Raw genomic sequence first — 23692 nt, 5'->3', positions numbered from 1 at the left:
ATGGCAATTTAAATCGCAGTAATATTGTATCATGTTATATTCGTGATATTGTAACGGACAAGCATTCCCCCTCTCTCTCCCCCACCCCCCCAAGTTATTTCTTCAATGCAGTTAGCAGTAGCAGTGACTTTCCAGAATCTCTGTAGGCTACCTGATTCCCCGTTTTCAGTCTTAATGCAGAGCTCATAGTCTCCTGCCTCCTACTGATTACGATATGAGATGATACTGAGCAAGCAGCACTTTACTTACTTCACCACTAGTTTTGAATAAGTAGTCCGGTGGTTCCCTTCACCGGGCCGTGTGTTCTCCAAGAGTCACAAATAAATCACAGGGACTGTGAGGAAAAGAGAACAAACTAAGTTCTCTAACAAATTGCCTCATTTTTGGGGCTTTTAATCTATGATCTAAAAATGTTGGGAAGCCATTTGTTTAATTGTCAATGTTTTTTTAGTAAGATATTACTCGAAAAAGTAACTGACTGTAGGTGTAATACATATGATCTGCAATAAAAATGACCCCACACAGTCTGAAATATAGAGTGGAAAAGATAAAGTACTAGAAATAGAAACACTCAGTTAAGTACAAGCATCTCACAAAAAGTACAGTTTGAGTGAAGTACTAGTTACTTCCACTCAAATGGAAACCATTCTTTTAATGGTGGAAGGCATGTTATAGAAATAAAAGAAAGAAGATTCAGTTGAGTGGTGTATAAAGATGTTTTTTTTTATAGTTTAAAGCGTTCGATAGACACCAAATCCTAAAAATAGAGTTTTGTACAGTGTCTCCAATGTTGTTGCAACCCAAATTCACCCAAACTGACTTTGTTAAGAAAGTGTCTTGCACAAAATCAAAATGCCAGACAGAACCACCACTGGGAGATGGTGGAAAACTTGTGTTTCTATTCTGGTGCATCTAATATCTAATAGGTGTTGAAACCGTGTACAAACGGATACAACAGTGTGCTTGTTGCAGAACCAACACAGTTTATTTATTTAATTAACAGGACAGTTGAGAGCAAAGTCATGTTAAACAAGTAATCAATTTTTCTATTCCTGCAGCAAAAGAGCTTAAAGTGCTCATATTATGCACATTTTATTTCATAATTGTATTAGAGTTATTTCAGATAGGTTTACACTTTTGTTGTACTACACATTGCTGCAGCTCTTTTTTTCACCCTGTGTGTTGAGCTCTCTGTTTTAGCTACAGAGCGAGACATCTCCTTCTGTTTCATCATCTTTGTTGGGAGTCGCACATGCGCAGTACCTAGGTAGGACTAACTAGCCAGTCAGAAGCAAGTATGAGGGCGTGTCCTGACAGTACCTAGGTAAGGACTACTAGCCAGTCAGAAGCAGAGTATGAGGGCCCTGACAGTTCCTAGATAAGACTACGTCCAGTCAGAACAGAGTAAAGGGCCTGACAGTACCTAGGTAAGGACTACTAGCCAGTCAGAAGCAGTATGAGGGTCCTGACAGTACCTAGGTAAGGACTACTACAGTCAAAGCAGAGTATGAGGCCCTGACGTACTAGGTAAGGACTACTAGCCAGTCAGAAGCAGAGTGAGGGCCCTGACAGTACTAGGTAAGGACTTCTAGCCAGTCTGAAGCAGAGTAAGGGTCCTGACAGTACCAGGTAAGGACTACTAGCCAGTCAGAACAGAGTATGAGGGCCCTGACAGTACCTAGGTAAGGACTACTAGCCGTCTAGAAGCAGAGTATGAGGGTCCTGACCAGTACCTAGGTAAAGACTACTAGCCAGTCAGAAGCAGAGTATGAGGGCCCTGACAGTACCTAGGTAAGGACTACTAGCCAGTCAGAAGCAGAGTATGAGGGTCCTGACAGTACCTAGGTAAGGACTTCTACCAGTCGAAGCAGAGTATGAGGGCCCTGACAGTACCTAGGTAAGGACTACTAGCCAGTCAGAAGCAGAGTATGGGGCCCTGACAGTACCTAGGTAAGGACTACTAGCCAGTCAAAGCAGAGTATAGGGCCCTGACAGTACCTAGGTAGGACTTCTAGCCAGTCTGAAGCAGAGTATGAGGGCCTGACAGTACTAGGTAGGACTACTAGCCAGTTCAGAAGCAGAGTATGAGGGCCCTGACAGTACCTAGGTAAGGACTACTAGCCAGTCTGAAGCAGAGTATGAGGGTCCTGACAGTACCTAGGTAAGACTACTAGCCAGTCAGAAGCAGAGTATAGGGCCCTACAGTACCTAGGTAAGGACTATGCCATCAGAAGCAGAGTATGAGCCCTGACATACTAGGTAAGGATACTAGCCGTCTGAAGCAGAGTATGAGGCGTGCCACGTTAGCAGCTAGGCGAGCATTATAACGTCTTTTACCAATTGAGGACGTTTGTCATGGAAGTAAAGGCTGGACCACAACAGAGCTGTTTGGAGCAGTTTGTGACCAGTGTTTTCTGTTGGAGATGGTAAGTTCCTTTTGGGGGGGGGCTTTGGCTTTTCCACTTGTAAACCTATAACGTGCACAAAAAAACACACAACACAGTAAGAGGAAAAAGCCAAAAAGCATAATATGAGCACTTTAACAAATAAATATGCATTCCAAATCCACTCCATCATCAGTCCAGTTTGACAAAGTTCAGGTGCGTGTCCTTGTCCACTCCGTAGTTGCTTTGTGCTCGTCAAACAGATTCTGAGTTCATCCATGTACAGCTGGTGGAGGGCTCAAGTTCCTCGACTGTTGGCTTCTCCTCCTCCCTCCACCCTAATTGGTCTTCCAACTGCAGGGAGGTGACAGGGTACAACACACTCACAGTTCAGTGCACTTTACATTTTGCAATATGGTCCGGCTGTCTGATTAAAAAAACGGATGCCAACCAGTTGGATCTGTCTAGTCACTTAATAACATTAGATGCTTCTGCCATAATCATTGCTGGTTGGGTTCAGCAGACAAAGTCTAATGCGATGCATCCTTAGCCTATTTACCATACTGCAGGTGATGTTTGCAGTAGCTGACCCAATTGCACTGACTCCAAGCAATCAGTGCAGAGAGAAGCTAACTGCATTCTGTAACTTGCTGCAAATACTGTGCCACCCAAGAGTAATAAGCTTTTGGCATTATATGTGTGTATGTATGTTGAGCTACAGGTGAATTTGGTGAAAGCCCTTCAGACAGAGCTTCAAATGCTTGTTGTTTTAATTTGCTTTTTGGATTTCTCCCAGAGTTGAAGGGCCTATATTGCATTAGGAGTACTCCAGCCCTCTCTAAGTCACATATAATTACAAAGGGGACACACTTTAGTGTATCATGTTTTTTCTGTGAAATCTTTTAAGTGAATGTTTATGCTATCTATTCAGTTTTTCACTAGGACTTTTGTAGCTCTGTTATTGATATGAATGACCAGCCCTTTGACTATGCGGCCCCAGTAGGCCTTTCATTATCCACCATGTCCTGATTTGTGAGCAACGTCTACTCACCAACGGTATTGATTGGTCTTCTGTAGGGCATGAGACCAAAGGAGTACTGGAAGATGCCACGTCCATGGAAAAGAGGCAAGGAATACCCATATCCTTTGCAGCTGCTCCTGTATCCACGAAGCCAGGTTCCTCTTTGGTTTTTAACTTGATCAAACACTTCATTTTCTCCAAAGGAGAAGACTGGCACCAAATGAGCCTAAAAAAAGATTTTATGAAAAAGTAGTTTAATTCATTAGCTGATATTGTCCAGTATTTAAAATACTGTGTTTTCTTTTATATTTGAAGTAATTTCATGTTTTAATTTAGTATTTTTGTTTGTTTGCAAGTACTTTCATAGGAGTAATGTATCCCAATGCATCCATCCTAACAATAATGTGGCAGTGGCAACCATAATTGCGGCGGCTATAACTCTACTTGTAATGCCAGTGCAGGGCAATAACCGGAGTTAGCCAGCATGCATGTCTTTATGGTGGGAGGAAACTGGAGAACCATGTGAAAACCCACACAAACGCGGGGAGAACATACAAACCCAATACTCAGCAGTGCCTACTTGGTGTGAGGCAGCCGTGCACACCACTGATCGGCCCTGTATATTGTCCTTGTCCCGTGCGTATGGTTTCCCAGGAAATTCCATGTGAGGGGCTTGACTAACCTCTTTTTCAAGAGGTCAGCTCAAGTTGCAGAAACCTAAATTAATGGAGAATTATGCTGCATTCACAAAACCTTCCTCATTCCCCAGCCTCTCTGCTCTTACCCATGCTCCATTGCCATTTTGACAAGCCTTTCTTTTACAATAGTACATTGTAGTCCCAGGGTGAGCATCAGCCTCGGGGGCCCCCACCAACTGTCATTACAACAGCGTTGCCGCCTCTTTTGCGTAGCATAGACTGGCGCTCCTTTGTGCGAAGGAATAAGACCTGCAGTGTTTTAACAGATAAGAAAGTGATCAAAACAACTCCTGTGTTTATCATTAAATACTGTATAATTTTGCTGGCATAATTTAGTATAAAGGCAACTCTGAAAAAGATGGCTCAAAATGTCTCTGGCCTCACCTGCACCACATTACATTCTCTAAAGAATGGGAATCTGAACAACAGGGGCAGCATGAGCATGTAGTGGTGAGGCCAGGAAACAGCTGTCTGAAGCCTGTAGCATAGATGCAGAGTTGGTAAAGGCTCCTGCCACACGCACGCCATGGGGATGAAGCCAGGATGTAGTTTGACTGGGATCCAGTCAGCTGTCTTTAACACTGGCGAAGAAAAGAAAAAGACTCTTGTGAAAAGGAAGCATTAATGTCCGTCCGCTACTGATCTGAATATTGATCTTAATCATCACGTAGATATTTTACTTCAGATCCCCATGATTCTACTGTCAGAGTGACAGTATTGCGTTACGATGGCCCAGCTGGCTGCATATCTCTGTGCATAACTCACACTCTAACCTCTCACGCATCCCTCCTGACTGTTTGCAAACTGTCTGAAAAGATTTGGCAACCATTCTGCTGTACATACACTTACCCCACAACACTTTCAGTTTTGGAAAGTAATTCATTACCGTTACTCAAGTACTGTATTTAGGTGGAATTGTTTTTTTGTCATCAAATTTTTTTAACATTGGTCCAGATGACACATACAGAAAAGTACACTACACACACCTATTGCGCCCAAATTTTTCACTCTAAACAAAGAGAAGAAATAAGGAAGGAGGGACACAACAACAAAAACACAGCAAGAACACTACCCGCAGCTTAATTTAATTCATTGTCATTAATTTTATTTATAGTTACAATTCATAACAATAATATCTAAAAACAACTTAACAGATAGAGTAGGTCTAGACCTTTGGTAGGGGGGTGTCTGACAGGCCGATTAAGGTTGAAATGAATATGCAATAACAGTCACAGTAATATAATAGAACATAACTAGAAACTAGAAATTCCGCAGAATTTTATCAGTGTGCCTGCTATTGGGCCCATCACACCACACACACACACAATGGAAACATCAGTTATGAGTCAGTTGGTCACATGGCCGCCAGGGAACAGGGTCATGATGTGTGTGTGTCTGAGCCGTTTCAATGTTTATGGCAGTGGTTCCCTAGGGTGAACATGTTAGTCTATAGACTCCATAGTACATGTCTGCGATCAGCACAAGATTTCCTACATTTTGACCAACTATGATGTCTAAAGAGTTAAAACTGGAGGAGAGAGAGACATTTGCTTGTTTCAGAGCATCGTCCTGCAGCCCCCCCTCTGCCCTCTCAGTATCAGAACCTGTTGCTATGGTGATTTCCTCAGAGTACGGGCCAGAGTCTTTTTTTCAATGTCTATATCTGCAGTTGGTGAGCCTAGCGCGAAGAGTTTTAATCCGATAGACTCCATAGTTACATGTCTGCGATCGGCACAAGATTCCCTACATGTTGACCAACTAGGATGTATAAAGAATTAAAACTGGAGGAGAGAGAGCAATTTGTTTGGGGAAAAAAATCACTGAAAAGCACTCCAGCTGCATGGTATTTTCATAGTTTCTGCCGACAGTTGGTAGATCACAGCAACAATTTATCCGATAGTCTCCTCAGTTACATGTCTGCGACCACAAGATTCCCTACATTTTACCCAATAAAAGTTCTGAGAGTTAAACTAAGGAGAGAGAGGAATTTGTTTGAGAACTTCCGGATATCCTACCACGCCCCTCACCTGTGTCTCCCACTCTAGCTCCGAACATTCCACCACATACACACACATTGAAATCTGAGACGCTCTGAAAACGGGACGAACGTTCACGGGAATCTGGAGAAACGTGTGATATCTGAACGCCCATTCAGCCCATAAAGCCCAAAGTCTTGTCTTGGTTTAAACTTTTAATGACGTTTCTACGTTAAAGTTATGGCGATGGCAGCCGTGTCCGCAAAGAGGGGAGTTTTAGCGATGTTGAAACCATTTCCCGAACATTCCCATTCATGTCTATGGGACATTTTTGGCCATATTTTTTTGCCGATTTCGGTAAAACCCGCGGAAATCTGGTTGAAATACATAGCCCCGCCATTCCCGATCAATACCCCATGTCGTGGTAATGTGTTGCGCGTGTGGCACGCTTTGGGACTAGAGTGGGGACAAAAACAGGCGAATAATAAAATATACTAGAAAATTCCGCAGAATTTATCAGTGTGTCCTGTATTGGGCCCATCACACACACACACAATGGAAACATCAGTTAGGATCAGTTGTTCAACATGGCCGCCGGGACAGGGTCATGATAGGGGTGTGTGTGTCTGAGCCGTTTTCAATGTGTTTGTATTGGCAGTTGGTTCCCTAGCTGAAAACTTTAAGTTGATAGACTCCATAGTTACATTTCTGCGATCACACAAGATTTCCTACATTTTGACCAACTATGATGTCTAAAGAGTTAAAACTGGAGGAGAGAGAGACATTTGCTTGTTTCAGAGCATCGTCCTGCAGCCCCCCCTCTGCCCTCTCAGTATCAGAACCTGTTGCTATGGTGATTTCCTCAGAGTACGGGCCAGAGTCTTTTTTTCAATGTCTATATCTGCAGTTGGTGAGCCTAGCGCGAAGAGTTTTAATCCGATAGACTCCATAGTTACATGTCTGCGATCGGCACAAGATTCCCTACATGTTGACCAACTAGGATGTATAAAGAATTAAAACTGGAGGAGAGAGAGCAATTTGTTTGGGGAAAAAAATCACTGAAAAGCACTCCAGCTGCATGGTATTTTCATAGTTTCTGCCGACAGTTGGTAGATCACAGCCAACAATTTAAGTCCGATAGTCTCCATAGTTACATGTCTGCGACCGGAACAAGATTCCCTACATTTTAACCAATAATAAAGTCTGAAGAGTTAAAACTAGAGGAGAGAGAGGAATTTGTTTGAGAAACTTCCGGATATCCGTACCACAGCCCCTCACTCTGTCTCCCACTCTAGCTCTGAACATTCCACCACATACACACACATTGGAAAATCTGAGACGCTCTGAAAACGGGACGAAACGTCAACTGGGAATCTGGAGAAACCGTGCTTGATATCTGAACGCCCATTCAGCCCAATAAAGCCCAAAGTCTTGTCTTCGGTTTAAACTTTTAATCACGTTCTTTTACTAAGTTGCGATGCAGCCCGTCCCAAGAGGGGGAGTTTTGAAGCGATGTTGACCATTTCCCGACACATTTCCCATTCATGTCTATGGGACATTTTTGCCGTCTTTTTGCCGATTTTCGGTAAAACCACGCGCAAATGTTGAAACTACATAGCCCGCCATTCCCGCTCAATACCCACATCGGTGTAATGTGTTGCGCGTGTTGGCAACGCTTTGGGACTATAGTGGGGACAAAAACAGGCGGATAATAATAAATAATAATCCATAAGTATGGGCAATATAATCATTGTGCCAATTGCTGCTAGCAGCACATTGGCACACTGAATAATCATAATAAGTATGGGCATAATAATCATTGTGCCAATTGCTGCTTATGCAGCACATTGGCACACTGAATAATGGTTTGTAGTAGTTCATGGCATAGCAGGGCATGCAGGGCTTACAAGGCACAGCAGGATGCAGCAGGGCATACAAGGCACAGCAGGAGCAGCAAGGCCCCCCAGAGCGTAGCAGGATGTAGAGGATGTAACAGGGCATCGCAGGACGTGTAGCAGGACCACGGCAACAGCTGAAAACCATGATTTTGGAGCCTCCGATCCAAGGAAACTGCTGGGGAAAAGAACATAAGGACTCCGGAGAATGACTCCCAGAGCTAGGCTAGCAACAGGCATTTCTGGGACATGGAGGCACACAAATGGAAAGATGAAGGAGAGAGGAGCTCAGTGTGTCAAAGGCGGTCCCCTGCAGTCAAAACTATTACAGCATAACTAAGAGAACAGGGTGAAGAGAGGAGCGGGTCTGGTCTGACTGCCCTGCCTCCCTCTAGTTTTATTTGGGTTAACTAACGTAGCCTGGACCTCAAGCATTATGAGGCTGGTGAACTCACTTCTTTCTAACTCAACACCCTCGATTCTTTACCAACGCTGACTCAAGTGACATCACTCAAGTACATTACAAGGCCACATTTAATCTCAAAACAGTGTCATGTTGTGGTCCTTCTAATGGTGTTAAGCGGTGCACAATGTGCTTTGAGCTATGTTTCTCTTGTTTGGTGGGTGGGTCTCTTATTTATTGGCCCAGTTGATACACAATCAGCAGATTTACTGTCTGTAAACCATTAGTGATACTTGCACACACAACAGGGTGTTCAACGTACCCAGTTTCTTTTTTTTTTTCAAACTACGTGGCCCTGGTTACACAAGCTCTCTCTGGTGCAGCCAGAGCAGGGGTAGGCTGTGAAGTGAAGTCAGTGTGTGTGAGTTCAGAGTGGTTATGGCTTTTGGAAGAAACTTTTCTTGAGTCTGTTAGTCCGTGCTCTGAAGCACCTGTAGCGTCTTCCTGAGGGCAACAGGTCAACCAGATCAAAGCAGGGGTGAAGCGGTCTTTGGTGATGTGTTCTGTTCTGCCGAGGCGCGGGAGGTGTAGATGTCCATCAGTTGGGGAGGGCAGCCTATGATCTTTTGTGCTGACCTCACAACCATCTGCAGCCTCTCCCTGTCTGCCATGTCAGCCACCGTACCAGACTGTGATGCAGTCGTACCAGAGCTGTGATCCATACGTACACTGTGATGCAGTCGTACCAGACTGTGATGCAGTTTGTACCAGACTCTGATCCGTACGTCGCACTTTATACGTTGTACCACGTATTGCAGTACTTACCGAGTATGCAGTACTACTAGACTGTATGCGTACCTACCAGACTGTGATGCAGTGTAACGACTGTGATCCAGTACGTACCAGCTGTGTGCAGACTACAGACTTGATAGTTGTACCAGAACTGTGATACGTACCAGACTGTATGCAGTACGTACTAGACTGTATGCACTACCGTACAGACTGTGATGCGTACGTACAGACTGTAGGCAGTACTACCAGATTGTAAGGCAGTACGCACCAGTACTGTAAGGCAGTACTACACCGACTGTGAGTCATACGTACCAGACTGTGATGCAGTGCATGTACCAGACTGTGATGCAGATGTACCGACTGTGATGCAGTGTGTACCAGAATGGTGATGCAGTGTACCAGATTGTGATACAGTGCTGGGCCTTCTTGATGACTGCTGTATGTTGTCTGTCCAGATATGTCGGGACGAGTATGATGATCCAAGAAACCGGAAGATGTGGACCCTCTCCTTACACTCGCCTTTATGTACAGGGGGGCCTAGGTTGGTGCTGTTCTTCTGAAGTGACGATGATCTCCTTGATTTCTTGGGTGTTCAGACGCAGTTTTTCTCTGTGCACCAGGCTTCCAAGTTCAGGACCTCCTCTAGATAGGGCTGCCTCGTCTCCTTTGAGATAGTTGACACTGTGGTGTCATCAGCAAACTTGATGATGAGGTGTTGTCGTGGGCCGACTGTAGTTGTGAGTGTAGGAGCAGTACAGGAGGGAGCTTCAGCACACAGCCCTGTGGGGAGCCAGGTACTCATCATGCGAGTGGAGGAAAAGTGGGGGCCCATCATCTCACACCGTCTGGGGCCGATGTGAGAAAGTCCTTTATCCGGACCTGTGAGAGGGGGAGGCCGAGATGACCAGTTCGGTGACGAGAACATCTGGGATGATTGTATTGAAGAGGAGTTGTAATCCCAAAGACATGCAGACGTAGCTCTGCTGTGCTCCAGGTGGCTCAGCGCAGAGTGGAAAGCTATGAAATGCATCTCTGTGGATTTCTCTTGCGGTAGGCAAACTGATAGGGGTCCAGGTCTGGGGGAGGTAATCCTTGATGTGTTGGAGAACAAGCTCTCGAACACTCATGATACCAGTGTGAGGGCCCAGGATGGTGATCATTAGGCTGGTAATGGGAGATTCGTCGGCAATGGGATGATTGGGGCTGATTTTAGGCAGGTGGGGATGACTGCCTGGCCAGGGAGAGGTGAAGATCCTGGTTAAAGATGAGGGCGAGCCGTGAGCGCATGCCTGAGCCTTTGCAGGTACTCCGGGCCAGCAGCCTTCCTTGGGGTCACTGCCAGGAGTACTCGTCTGACGTCGTGCTCCTTTACGGTGAGTGGGGTGGTGCAGGAACCAGATGTGGATGGGGGAGTGCTGGAGTTAGTGCAGGAACCAGGTGGGGGTGTTGGCACGGCTGGAGCAGATGGGTGGTGCTTTTGTGCGATGATCACAGCAGCTAAGAAGCAATTCAGCTCCTCTGCCAGCTTTGCACTCAGGTCACCTGATGTTGCATCACAGCCCTGTATTTGTGATTCATGTATGCCCCGCCACACCTACCGTGTATGTTGCTGACAGGGGGGACTTTATACTCATCTTTTGGTCTGCCTGGGCTCTTTAATGCTCACTTTTGATCAGCTCGAAAATGCAGCCTGTACAGAGTTCTGGATAATGCGTACGAATGCTTGTGCCTCGAACATAACTTCAGTTTATCTGAGTTTTAGACACTCGAAAATTACAGGTATTCAGGTTTTATACATCCTGAAGGCACATTTGTAGTTTAGCTCAGCTGATTGTTTCACCAACTTGATTGATAGTATAATTGATTATCAGCTGCAAACAATGAAAGTTTATGGATGTTCTGATAACACTTGATCTTACCTAAAGGAAGCAATATAGAAGTGAACAGGATTGGACGAGCACAGACCTGTGGGACTCCAGTGATAACGTTCTGAGCGTTGACATAGGTTCCTCGTACCATGAACAAACAATGACGATCAATCTGATAAATAAGACTCAAACCAGCGTTAGAGCGGTCCTTAATGCCAATTAAATGTTCCATCTCTGTAATAGGATATGATGGTCAATGGATCAACTGCCGCCCTAAATCTAATAACACAGTACAGAGATAAGATCTTTGTTGATGCAATAGAGGTCTTGCAATTTTCACAAGTGCTGTCTCTAAATCCGCAAATAAGCGGTTTTGCTATGCAGTAAGTACACACTTTTGATGACTGCTTTCTCAGACTTTTAGAGAGGAAATGGAAGGCTGGAAAATAGGTCTATAGTTGGCTAAACATCTAGATCAAAGGGGATTGATAGGTCTATAGTTGGCTAAAACTCTGAGATCAAGGCTGGATTAGAGTTCATAGTGGCTTAAAAACACTCTGATCAAGTTGGATACTAGTCTATATGTTGGTAAAACATCTGGATCAAGGTGATATAGGTCTAAGTTGGCTAAACATCTGAATCAAGGTTGGACATAAGGTATATAGTTGGCTATAAACATATGGATCAAGGTTGGATCTAGATCTATAGGTTGGCCTATAACATCTGGATCACATGTTGTGGCTTTTCAGAAGAGGTTTTATTACAAGCTGACTTTAAAGTTAGCTCTGTACAGCCTGTTAATCAAGACTAGATTGGTTATATCTACGTAGAGAAGTGGTGACTGAAGGAAAACTTCTTAAGTAGCCTATCGGATGGAGTCTAAGAGGCAGGGTGATGGTTCTGATGAAGAAATAACTGAATGAATGATAAAGATTGCGTGAACCAAAGCAGTCAAACACTGTGTGGTTTTACAGCTGTTTAAAAGATCGTTAGTTTAGGATAAAGTCAGTGCCAGTTAACGGCGTCTTGGTGAATTTGTTCTAACATTCATATTAATCATTGAAGAATCTATAAAGGTTACTACTAAGAGCTGTGGGAAGACTTGGTCGTAGAGCTGAGACCTTCCATCAGCCTGGCTACAGCGTTGAAAAGAAACTGGGGTTTTTCCTATTCTACTCTATTAAGACGAGTAGTATGTGCTCTGGCATCGGGAGGCCGTCCTATAATTTTGTAAGTCTATCTTGCCATATTAACAAAAGTTTCCAGTTTGGTGGAACGCCAAATTTCTCAGTTTTTCGATTATGTTGCTTGTTAATGGCGAGTTTCAGTAGTATTACATGGAGACTAACACTTTTTTTTGTATTATCTTCTGGTTTTAGAGGGGCAAAAAGAGGTCGAGTGTCGTTGTAGCGGAGACCTGCTGCACTATCAACAAATGAGGATTTGGAGGGATCATAGCAAGGAGTCCTCCGTTCTTTGGGACTTGTAATGAATTATGTAAACGGAAACGCAAATCCTTAAATTAGCTCTCAACTATCAGATCGGGACATCGTTGTATAGGGATGTTTGCCTAACTGACGTGTAGTTCAGCAGTATAACTCAAAGTTATCAAACAGTGGCAGATAAAAAGGATTCTGGGAACATTCATTAACTCAACAACAAGACGAGGGTTTAAACGTAGTTTTACACTGAGCTAGTTGAAGAGATGATACTCAGTGCTAAGGCTACATTCTCCTGCCATGAATTTAAAAATCCCCCAATAAGAACTTTGTCCGTTTTTTTTAGTACTAAATATAAAACCGGCAAATTCCCCCCCCCCAGTAAGATTCAGAGTATACAGAGTGCTCGGTTACACTAGAAACAAATAGAACTGTTGCATTGATTTCCAACTTGGTGTGAAAGACGTAAGACAGACTTTCAAATGATTATAATTTAGTTTGGTTTAGATCAATTAGTAACAGGAATCATAAGATAGCTGCAAACCTCCACCTCCTTTAGAACCAGTGTCAATGAATGAGCTATTTAACTAGTGACTGGGGGGGTGGATCATTTAGACGAACATATTCTCTCCCATCACCCAGCCAGGGTTCAGCAGCAAAATAAATCAATATTAGAATCTGATAGGATTAACATTATCAGTACACATTTAGAAGAGAGTAGATCTTTTAATTATCCTTTCTTTTGCACATTGAACCTTGTGGTTGTAATTGTTAGCGGTTTCATCACACGTTCCTTTCTGGTTACCTTTGTATTTTACATAATTTCAATGGGTCGGGGGCAGGCACAGGTCACTATGGGTTTTGACTAGTAACTCTGGAATGGAGAGCAGAGAAGTGTGTGTAGAACTGCGACGTCTGGGGTGAGGGGTTTGTGTGGGGGGGTAAACACCTGAAATGAAGGGCAGACGTGTCTTGGGGCTGGCAAACTCTGGCATCCTGGTCCAACCCTGGATTAGCCAGGATTAGGTCCATCTAATAAACTGTCTAGGATTTCTAGAAATGCGGCTGCTCCACCAAAGTGGGACCCACAATAAGACCACGAAGACTGCTAGGTCTACAAGCCACATACTTATCTGGACACCATCCAGATAGTCCGTGGTCAAAATGCATGACTGCTGATTACATGTCACATATGGTTAGATAGCAGGGTCCAGAGAAAACATGGTGGTCATCCGGTTTGCTGGTTAGGAAGCCCATGATTTTGTCCCAGTCACATTTTCAGTGCAGAACTTGATGTTAGTACTGTACGTGTCCTAAGATGTTTCCAGCTCCAGGTGTCGAATCCCAGTCTGTCCTATCAAAGTCCAACTAAACACGTGTTGTGTTACTTCAATATCACTATACAGTATAACCCCAAATAGTCTCCTTTTGTTTGTCCCTGGGTGAGGTGGTCCAAGAGATGCTAAGTTTACACGTAACACAGAGTATATTTTGATTGCGTGTGTGTAACATGTGAAAGATGGTTTTTATAACCAACGGAAAAAAATAGCACATCTCACCTGTGAAGCGTGTTTGTGTGACTCCAGAGTGGATATGTAGATGCTATAGTCAACCCCCCCCAAGTTATTTCTTCAATGCAGTAGCAGTAGCAGTGACTTTCCAGAATCTCTGTAGGCTACCTGATTCCCCGTTTTCAGTCTTAATGCAGAGCTCATAGTCTCCTGCCTCCTACTGATTACAGATATGAGATTGATACTGAGCAAGCAGCACTTTACTTCACCAACTAGTTTGAATAAGTAGTCCGGTGGTTCCCTTCACCCGGGGCCTGTGGTTCTCCAAAGAGTCACAAAATAAATCACAGGGACTGTGAGAGAAAAGAAGAACAAACTAAGTTCTCTAACAAATTTGCCTCATTTTTGGGGCTTTTAATCTAATGATCTAAAAAATGTTGGGAAGCATTTGTTTAATTGTCAAATGTTTTTTTATGTAAGATATTAATCTGAAAAGTAACTGACTGTAGGTGTAATACATATGTACTGCAATAAAAATGACCCCACAGCAGTCTGAAATATAGAGTGGAAAAGAATAAAGTACTAGAAAATAGAAACACTCAAGTTAAGTACAAGCATCTCAAAAAAAGTACAGTACTTGAGTGAATGTACTTAGTTACTTCCACTCAAATGGGAAACCATTCTTTTAATGGTGGAAGGCATGTTATAGAAATAAAAGAAAGAAGATTCAGTTGAGTGGTGTATAAAAGATGTTTTTATTTTATAGTTTAAAGCGTTCGGATAGACACCAAATCCTAAAAATAGAGTTTTGTGACAGTGTCTCCAAATGTTGTTGCAACCCAAATTCACCCAAACTGACTTTGTTTAAGAAAGTGTCTTGCACAAAATCAAAATGCCAGACAGATACCACCACTGGGAGATGGTGGAAAACTTGTGTCATTTCTATTCTGGTTGCTATCTAATATCTAATAGGGTTGTTGAACCGTGTACAAACGGATACAACAGTGTGTCTTGTTGCAGAACCAACAACAGTTTATTTATTTAATTAACAGGACAGTTGAGAGCAAAGTCATGTTAACAGAGTTAATCAATTTTTCTATTCCTGCAGCAAAAGAGCTTAAAGTGCTCATATTATGCACATTTTAATTTTCATAATTGTATTAAGAGGTTATTTCAGAATAGGTTTACATCTTTTTGTTGTACTACACATTGCTGCAGCTCTTTTTTCACCCTGTGTGTTGAGCTCTCTGTTTTAGCTACAGAGCGAGACATCTCACTTCTGTTTCATCTTTGTTGGGAGTCGCACATGCGCAGTACCTAGGTAAGGACTACTAGCCAGTCAGAAGCAGAGTATGAGGGCGTGTCCTGACAGTACCTAGGTAAGGACTACTAGCCAGTCAGAAGCAGAGTATGAGGGCCCTGACAGTTCCTAGATAAGGATAAGCCAGTCAGAAGCAGTATAAGGGCACTGACAGTACCTAGGTAAGGACTACTAGCCAGTCAGAAGCAGAGTATGAGGGTCCTGACAGTACCTAGGTAAGGAATACTAGCCAGTCAGAAGCAGAGTATGAGGGCCCTGACAGTACTAGGTAAGGACTACTAGCCAGTCAGAAGCAGAGTATGAGGGCCCTGACAGTACTAGGTAAGGACTTCGCCAGTCTGAAGCAGAGTATGAGGGTCCTGACAGTACTAGGTAAGGACTACTAGCCAGTCAGAAGCAGAGGTATGAGGGCCCTGACAGTACCTAGGTAAGGAATACTAGCCAGTCTGAAGCAGAGTATGAGGGTCCTGACAGTACCTAGGTAAAAGACTACTAGCCAGTCAGAAGCAGAGTATGAGGGCCCGACAGTACCTAGGTAAGGACTACTAGCCAGTCAGAAGCAGAGTATGAGGGCCCTGACAGACCTAGGTAAGGACTTCTAGCCAGTCTGAAGCAGAGTATGAGGGCCCTGACAGTACCTAGGTAAGGACTACTAGCCAGTCAGAAGCAGAGTATGAGGGCCCTGACAGTACCGAGTAAGGACTACTAGCCAGTCAAAGCGAGTATGAGGGCCCTGACAGTACCTAGGTAAGGACTTCTAGCCCGTTGAAGCGAGTATGAGGGTCCTGACAGTACCTAGGTAGGACTACTAGCCAGTCAGAAGCAGAGATGAGGGCCTGACAGTACCTAGGTAAGGACTAATAGCCAGTCATGAACAGAGTATGAGGGTCCTGACAGTACCTAGGTAAAGATACTAGCCAGTAAGGCGAGTATGAGGGCCTGACAGTACCTAGGTAAGGACTAATAGCAGTCAGAAGCAGAGTATGAGGCCCTGACAGTACCTAGGTAAGGACTACTAGCCAGTCTGAAGCAGAGTATGAGGGCGTGCCACGTTAGCAGCTAGGCGAGCATTATAACGTCTTTTACCAAGTGAGGAACGTTTGTCATGGAAGTAAAGGCTGGACCACAACAGAGCTGTTTGGAGCAGTTTGTGACCAGTGTTTTCTGTTGGAGATGGTAAGTTCCTTTTGGGGGGGGGGCTTTGGGCTTTTCCACTTTGTAAACCTATAACGTGCACAAAAAAGACACACAACACAGTAAAGGGAAAAAAGCCAAAAAGCATAATATGAGCACTTTAACAAATAAATATGCATTCAAATCCACTCCATCATCAGTCCAGTTTAGACAAAGTTCAGGTGCGTGTCCTTGTCCACTCCGTAGTTGCCTTTGTGCTCGTCAAACAGATTGCTGAGTTCATCCATGTACAGCTGGTGGAGGGCATCAAGTTCCTCGACTGTTGGCTTCTCCTTCCTCTCCACCCTAATTGGTCTTCCAACTGCAGGGAGGTGACAAGGAGTACAACACACTCACAGTCAGTGCACTTTACATTTTGCAATATGGTCCGGCTGTCTGATTAAAAACGGATGCCAACCAGTTGGATCTGTCTAGTCACTTAATAACATTAGATGCTTCTGCCACAATCAATTGCTGGTTGGGTTCAGCCAGACAAAGTCTAATGCGATGCATCCTTTAGCCTATTTACCATACTGCAGGTGATGTTTGCAGTAGCTGACCCAATTGCACTGACTCCAAAGCAATCAGTGCAGAGAGAAGCTAACTGCATTCTGTAACTTGCTGCAAATACTGTGCCACCCAAGAGTAATAAGCTTTTGGCATTATATGTGTGTATGTATGTTGAGCTACAGGTGAATTTGGTGAAAGCCCTTCAGACAGAGCTTCAAATGCTGTTGTTTTAAATTTGCTTTTTGGATTTCTCCCCAGAGTTGAAGGGCCTATATTGCATTAGGAGTACTCAGCCTCTCTAAAGTCACATATAATTACAAAGGGGACACACTTTAAGTGTATCATGTTTTTTTCTTGTGAAATCTTTTAAGTGAATGTTTATGCTATCTATTCAGTTTTTCACTAGGACTTTTGTAGCTCTGTTATTGATATGAATGACCAAGCCCTTTGACTATGCGGCCCCAGTAGGCCTGTTCATTAATCCACCCATGTCCTGATTTGTGAGCAAAGTCTACTCACCAACGGTATTGATTGGTCTTCTGTAGGGCATGAGACCAAAGGAGTACTGGAAGATGCCACGTCCATGGAAAAGAGGCAAGGAAATACCCATGATCCTTTGCAGCTGCTCCTGTATCCATCGAAGCCAGGTTCCTCTTTGGTTTTTAACTTGATCAAACACTTCATTTTCTCCAAAGGAGAAGACTGGCACCAAATGAGCACTAAAAAAAGATTTTAATGAAAAAGTAGTTTAATTCATTAGCTGATATTGTCCAGTATTTAAAATACTTGTGTTTTCTTTTATATTTGAAGTAATATTTTCATGTTTTTAATTTAGTATTTTTGTTTGTTTGCAAGTACATTTTCACATAGGAGTAATGTATCCCAATGCATCCATCCTAACTAATGTGGGCAGTGGGCAACCATAATGCGGCGGCTATAACTCTACTTGTAATGCCAGTGCAAGGGCAATAACCGGAGTTAGCCAGCATGCATGTCTTTATGGTGGGAGGAAACTGGAGAACCATGTGGAAACCCACACAAACGCGGGGAGAACATACAAATCCCAATACTCAGCAGTGCCTACTTGGTGTGAGGCAGCCGTGCACACCACTGAGCCATCGGGCCGCTGTATATTTGTCCTTGTCCGTGCGTATGGTTTCCCAGGAAATTCCATGTGAGGGGCTTGACTAAGCCTCTTTTTCAAGAGGTCAAGCTCAAGTTGCAAGAAACCTAAATTAATGGAGAATTAGCTGCATTTAACAGAAAACCTTCCTCATTCCCCCAGGCCTCTCTGCTCTTACCCATGCTCCATTGCCATTTTGACGAAGCCTTTCTTATTAGCCAATAGTACATTGTAGGTCCCAGGGTGAGCATCAAGGGCCTCGGGGGCCCCACCAACTGCTATTACAACAGCGTTGCCGCCTCTTTTGCGTAGCAGATAGCTGGCGCTCTCTTTGTGCGAAGGAATAAGACCTGCAGTGTTTTAACAGATAAGAAAAAGTGATCAAAACAACTCCTGTGTTTATCTATTAAATACTGTATAATTTTGCTGGCATAATTTAGTATAAAGGGCAATCTGAAAAAGGATGGCTCAAAATGTCTCTGGGCCTCACCTGCACACATTACATAGTCTCTAAAGAATGGGAATCTGAACCAAAGGGGCAGCATGAGCATGTAGCTGGTGAGGCCAGGAAACAGCTGTCTGAAGCCTGTAGCATAGATGCAGAAGTTGGTAAAGGCTCCTGCCACAAGCACGCCATGGGGATGGAAGCCCAGGATGTAGTTGTGACTGGGATCCAGGTCAGCTGTCTTTACCAACTGGGCGAAGAAAAGAAAAGAATCTTGTGAAAAGGAAAGCATTAATGTCCGTCCGCTACTGTATCTGAATATTGATCTGTAATCATCACGTAGAATATTTTACTTCAGATCCCCTGATTCTTACTGTCAGAGTTGACAGTATTGCGTTACGATGGCCCAGCTGGCTGCATATCTCTGTGTCATAACTCACACTCTGAACCCTCACGCATCCCTCCTGACTGTTTGCAAACTGTCTGAAAAGATTTGGCAACCATTCTGCTGTAAGATACACTTACCCCACAACACTTTCAGTTTTGGAAAGTAATTCATTACAGTTACTCAAGTACTGTATTTAGGTGGAATTGTTTTTTTTGTCATCAAATTTTTTTAACATTGGTCCAGATGACAACATACAGAAAAGTACACTACACACACCATTTGCGACCAAATGTTTCACTCTAAAACAAAGAGAAGAAATAAGGGAAGGAGGGACACACAACAAAAACACAACAGCAAGAACAATACCCGCAGCTTAATTTAATTCATTTCAATTTTATTTATAGTATCAATTCATAACAAGAATTATCTAAAAACAACTTAACAGATAGAGTAGGTCTAGACCTCTTGGTAGGCGGTGTCTGACAGGGCCGATTAAGGTTGAAATGAAGAGTGGCAATAACAGTCACAGTAAATGATAATAGAACAATAACTAGAAATAATGGTTTGTAGTAGTTCATGGCATAGCAGGGCACTGCAGGGCATTACAAGGCACAGCAGGATGCAGCAGGGCATTACAAGGCACAGCAGGATGCAGCAAGGCCCCCCAGAGCGTAGCAGGATGTAGCAGGATGTAACAGGGCATCGCAGGACGTGTAGCAGGACCACGGCAACAGCTGAAACCATGATTTTGGAGCCTCCCTGATCCAAGGAAACATGCTGGGGGAAAAGAACATAAGGACTCCGGAGAATGACTCCCCAGAGCTAGGCTAGCAACAGGCATTTCTGGGACATGGAGGCACACAAATGGAAAGATGAAGGAGAGAGGAGCTCAGTGTGTCAAAGGAGGTCCCCTGCAGTCAAAACTATTACAGCATAACTAAGAGAGACAGGGTGAAGAGAGGAGCCGGGTCTGGCTGTACTGCCCTGCCTCCCTCTAGTTTTATTTGGGTTAACTAACGTAGCCTGGAGCCTCAAGCAGTTATGAGGCTGGTGAACTCACTTCTTTCTAACTCAACACCCTCGGATTCTTTACCAACGCTGACTCAAGTGACATCACTCAAGTACATTTACAAGGCCACATTTAATCTCAAAACAGTGTGCATGTTGTGTCCTTCTAATGGTGTTAAGCGGTGCACAATGTGCTTTGAGCTATGTTTTCTCTTGTTTGGTGGGTGTGTCTCTTATTTATTGGCCCAGTTGATACACAATCAGCAGATTTACTGTCTGTAAACCATTAGTGATACTTGCACACACAACAGGGTGTTCAACGTACCCAGTTTCAGTTTTTTTTTTTCAAACTACGTGGCCCTGGTTACACATAGCTCTCTCTGGTGCAGCCAGAGCCAGGGGTAGGCTGTGAAGTGAAGTCAGTGTGTGTGTGAGTTCAGAGTGGTTATGGCTTTTGGGAAGAAACTTTTCTTGAGTCTGTTAGTCCGTGCTCTGAAGCACCTGTAGCGTCTTCCTGAGGGCAACAGGTCAACCAGATCAAAGCAGGGGTGGAAGCGGTCTTTGGTGATGTGTTCTGTTCTGCCGAGGCAGCGGGAGGTGTAGATGTCCATCAGTTGGGGAGAGGGCAGCCTATGATCTTTTGTGCTGACCTCACAACCATCTGCAGCCTCTCCCCTGTCTGCCATGGTGCAGCCACCGTACCAGACTGTGATGCAGTCGTACCAGACTGTGATCCAGTACGTACCAGACTGTGATGCAGTCGTACCAGACTGTGATGCAGTTGTACCAGACTCTGATCCAGTACGTACCAGACTTTGATACAGTTGTACCAGACTGTATTGCAGTACGTACCAGACTGTAATGCAGTACGTACTAGACTGTGATGCAGTACCTACCAGACTGTGATGCAGTTGTAACAGACTGTGATCCAGTACGTACCAGACTGTGATGCAGTACGTACCAGACTTTGATACAGTTGTACCAAACTGTATTGCAGTACGTACCAGACTGTGATGCAGTACGTACCAGACTGTAAGGCAGTACGTACCAGATTGTAAGGCAGTACGCACCAGACTGTAAGGCAGTACGTACCAGACTGTGATGCAGTACGTACCAGACTGTGATGCAGCATGTACCAGACTGTGATGCAGTATGTACCAGACTGTGATGCAGTGTGTACCAGAATGTGATGCAGTTGTACCAGATTGTGATACAGTGCTGGGCCTTCTTGATGACTGCTGTGATGTTGTCTGTCCAGATGATGTCGGGACGAGATGAGGATGCCAAGAAACCGGAAGATGTGGACCCTCTCCTTACACTCGCCTTTAATGTACAGGGGGGCCTAGGTTGGTGCTGTTCTTACTGAAGTTGACGATGATCTCCTTGATTTTCTTGGTGTTCAGAGCCAGGTTTTTCTCTGTGCACCAGGCTTCCAAGTTCAGGACCTCCTCTCTATAGGCTGCCTCGTCTCCCTTTGAGATGAGTCTGACCACTGTGGTGTCATCAGCAAACTTGATGATGAGGTTGTTGTCGTGGGCCGGACTGTAGTTGTGAGTGTAGGAGCAGTACAGGAGGGAGCTCAGCACACAGCCCTGTGGGGAGCCAGTACTCATCATGCGAGTGGAGGAAAAGTAGGGGCCCAGTCTCACCGTCTGGGGCCGATTGGTGAGAAAGTCCTTTATCCAGGAACATGTGAGAGGGGGGAGGCCGAGAGTGACCAGTTCGGTGACGAGAACATCTGGGATGATTGTATTGAAAGAGGAGTTGTAATCCACAAAGAGCATGCAGACGTAGCTCTGCTGCTGCTCCAGGTGGCTCAGCGCAGAGTGGAAAGCTATGGAAATGGCATCCTCTGTGGATTTCTTCTTGCGGTAGGCAAACTGATAGGGGTCCAGGTCTGGGGGGAGGTAATCCTTGATGTGTTGGAGAACAAGTCTCTCGAAACACTTCATGATTACCAGTGTGAGGGCCACAGGATGGTGATCATTTAGGCTGGTAATGGGAGACTTCGTCGGCAATGGGATGATTGGGGCTGATTTTAGGCAGGTGGGGATGACTGCCTGGGCCAGGGAGAGGTTGAAGATCCTGGTAAAGATGAGGGCGAGCCGGTGAGCGCATGCCCTGAGCACTTTGCCAGGTACTCCGGGCCAGCAGCCTTCCTTGGGGTCACTGCCAGGAGTACTCGTCTGACGTCGTGCTCCTTTACGGTGAGTGGGGTGGTGCAGGAACCAGATGTGGATGGGGGCAGTGCTGGAGTAGTGCAGGAACCAGGTGGGGGTGTAGGCACGGCTGGAGCAGATGGGTGGTGCTTTTGTGATGATTCACAGCAGGCAAAGAAGCAATTCAGCTCCTCTGCCAGCTTTGCACTCAGGTCACCTGATGTTGCATCACAGCCGCTGTAGTTTGTGATGTCATGTATGCCCCGCCACACCTACCGTGTATTGTTGCTTGACAGGTGGGACTTTATACTCATCTTTTGGTCTGCCTTGGCTCTTTTAATTCCACTTTTCAGATCAGCTCGAGCAGCCCTGTACAGAGTTCTGGATAATGCGTCACGGAGATGCTTGGGCCTCGGAACAATAACTTCAGTTTTATCTGAGTTTAACACTAGAAAATTACAGGTCATCCAGGTTTTAACATCCTGAAGGCACATTTGTAGTTTAGCTCACTGATTAGTTTCATCCAACTTGATTGATAGATATAATTGAGTATCATCTGCATAACAATGAAAGTTTATGGAGTGTTTCCTGATAATCTTACCTAAAGGAAGCATATATAAAGTGAACAGGATTGGACTGAGCACAGATCCTTGTGGGACTCCATGACTAACTTTGGCGTGCACATAGGATTCATCGTTAACATGAACAAACTGAGATCAATCTGATAAATAAGACTCAAACCAGCTTAGAGCAGTCCCTTTAATGCCAATTAAATGTTCCAATCTCTGTAATAGGATATGATGGTCAATGGTATCAAATGCCGCACTAAAATCTAATAACACCAGTACAGAGATAAGTCCTTTGTCTGATGCAATTAGGAGGTCATTAGCAATTTTCACAAGTGCTGTCTCTAAATCCTCAAATAAGCTGTTGCTATGCAGAAAGTTACACACCTGTTTGATGACTGCTTTCTCAAGAATTTTAGAGAGAAATGGAAGGCTGGAAATAGGTCTATAGTTGGCTAAAACATCTGGATCAAGGTTGGATATAGGTCTATAGTTGGCTAAAACATCTGGATCAAGGTTGGATATAGGTCTATAGTTGGCTAAAACATCTGGATCAAGGTTGGATATAGGTCTATAGTTGGCTAAAACATCTGGATCAAGGTTGGATATAGGTCTATAGTTGGCTAAAACATCTGGATCAAGGTTGGATATAGGTCTATAGTTGGCTAAAACATCTGGATCAAGGTTGGATATAGGTCTATAGTTGGCTAAAACATCTGGATCAAGGTTGGGCTTTTTCAGAAGAGGTTTTATTACAGCTACTTTAAAGTGCTGTGGTACATAGCCTGTTAATAAAGATAGATTGGTTATATCTAGTAGAGAAGTGTTGACTAAGGGTAAAACTTCTTTAAGTAGCCTAGTCGGGATGGGGTCTAAGAGGCAGGTTGATGGTTTAGATGAAGAAATAACTGAATTGAATTGATAAAGATTGAGTGAAGCAAAGCAGTCTAAACACATGTGTGGTTTTACAGCTGTTTTTAAGGATCTTGAGTTTAGAGATAAGTCAGTGCCA

The 23692-nt window shown here is 44.2% G+C and overlaps 1 protein-coding gene across 1 annotated transcript in view; it reads right to left on the bottom strand.

The window, feature by feature from the left end:
* Positions 1 to 14723: 14723 nt before the first annotated feature.
* The window catches only part of mogat2 (monoacylglycerol O-acyltransferase 2), a 20956-nt gene continuing 11987 nt past the window's right edge, over positions 14724 to 23692 (bottom strand). The window contains exons 3-7 of the mRNA XM_032533654.1: positions 18605 to 18809; positions 18293 to 18464; positions 17511 to 17710; positions 16602 to 16803; positions 14724 to 15103 (exon numbers count right to left, since the gene is read on the bottom strand). Coding sequence (XP_032389545.1) covers positions 16649 to 16803; positions 17511 to 17710; positions 18293 to 18464; positions 18605 to 18809 — 732 coding nt within the window. The 3' untranslated portion in view covers positions 14724 to 15103; positions 16602 to 16648. The remainder of the gene's footprint in view (positions 15104 to 16601; positions 16804 to 17510; positions 17711 to 18292; positions 18465 to 18604; positions 18810 to 23692) is intronic.

This window comes from Etheostoma spectabile, chromosome 13, assembly GCF_008692095.1.
Source record: "Etheostoma spectabile isolate EspeVRDwgs_2016 chromosome 13, UIUC_Espe_1.0, whole genome shotgun sequence".
NCBI classification, from domain to species: domain Eukaryota; kingdom Metazoa; phylum Chordata; class Actinopteri; order Perciformes; family Percidae; genus Etheostoma; species Etheostoma spectabile.
This window is presented reverse-complemented; position numbering and strand designations above follow the sequence as displayed.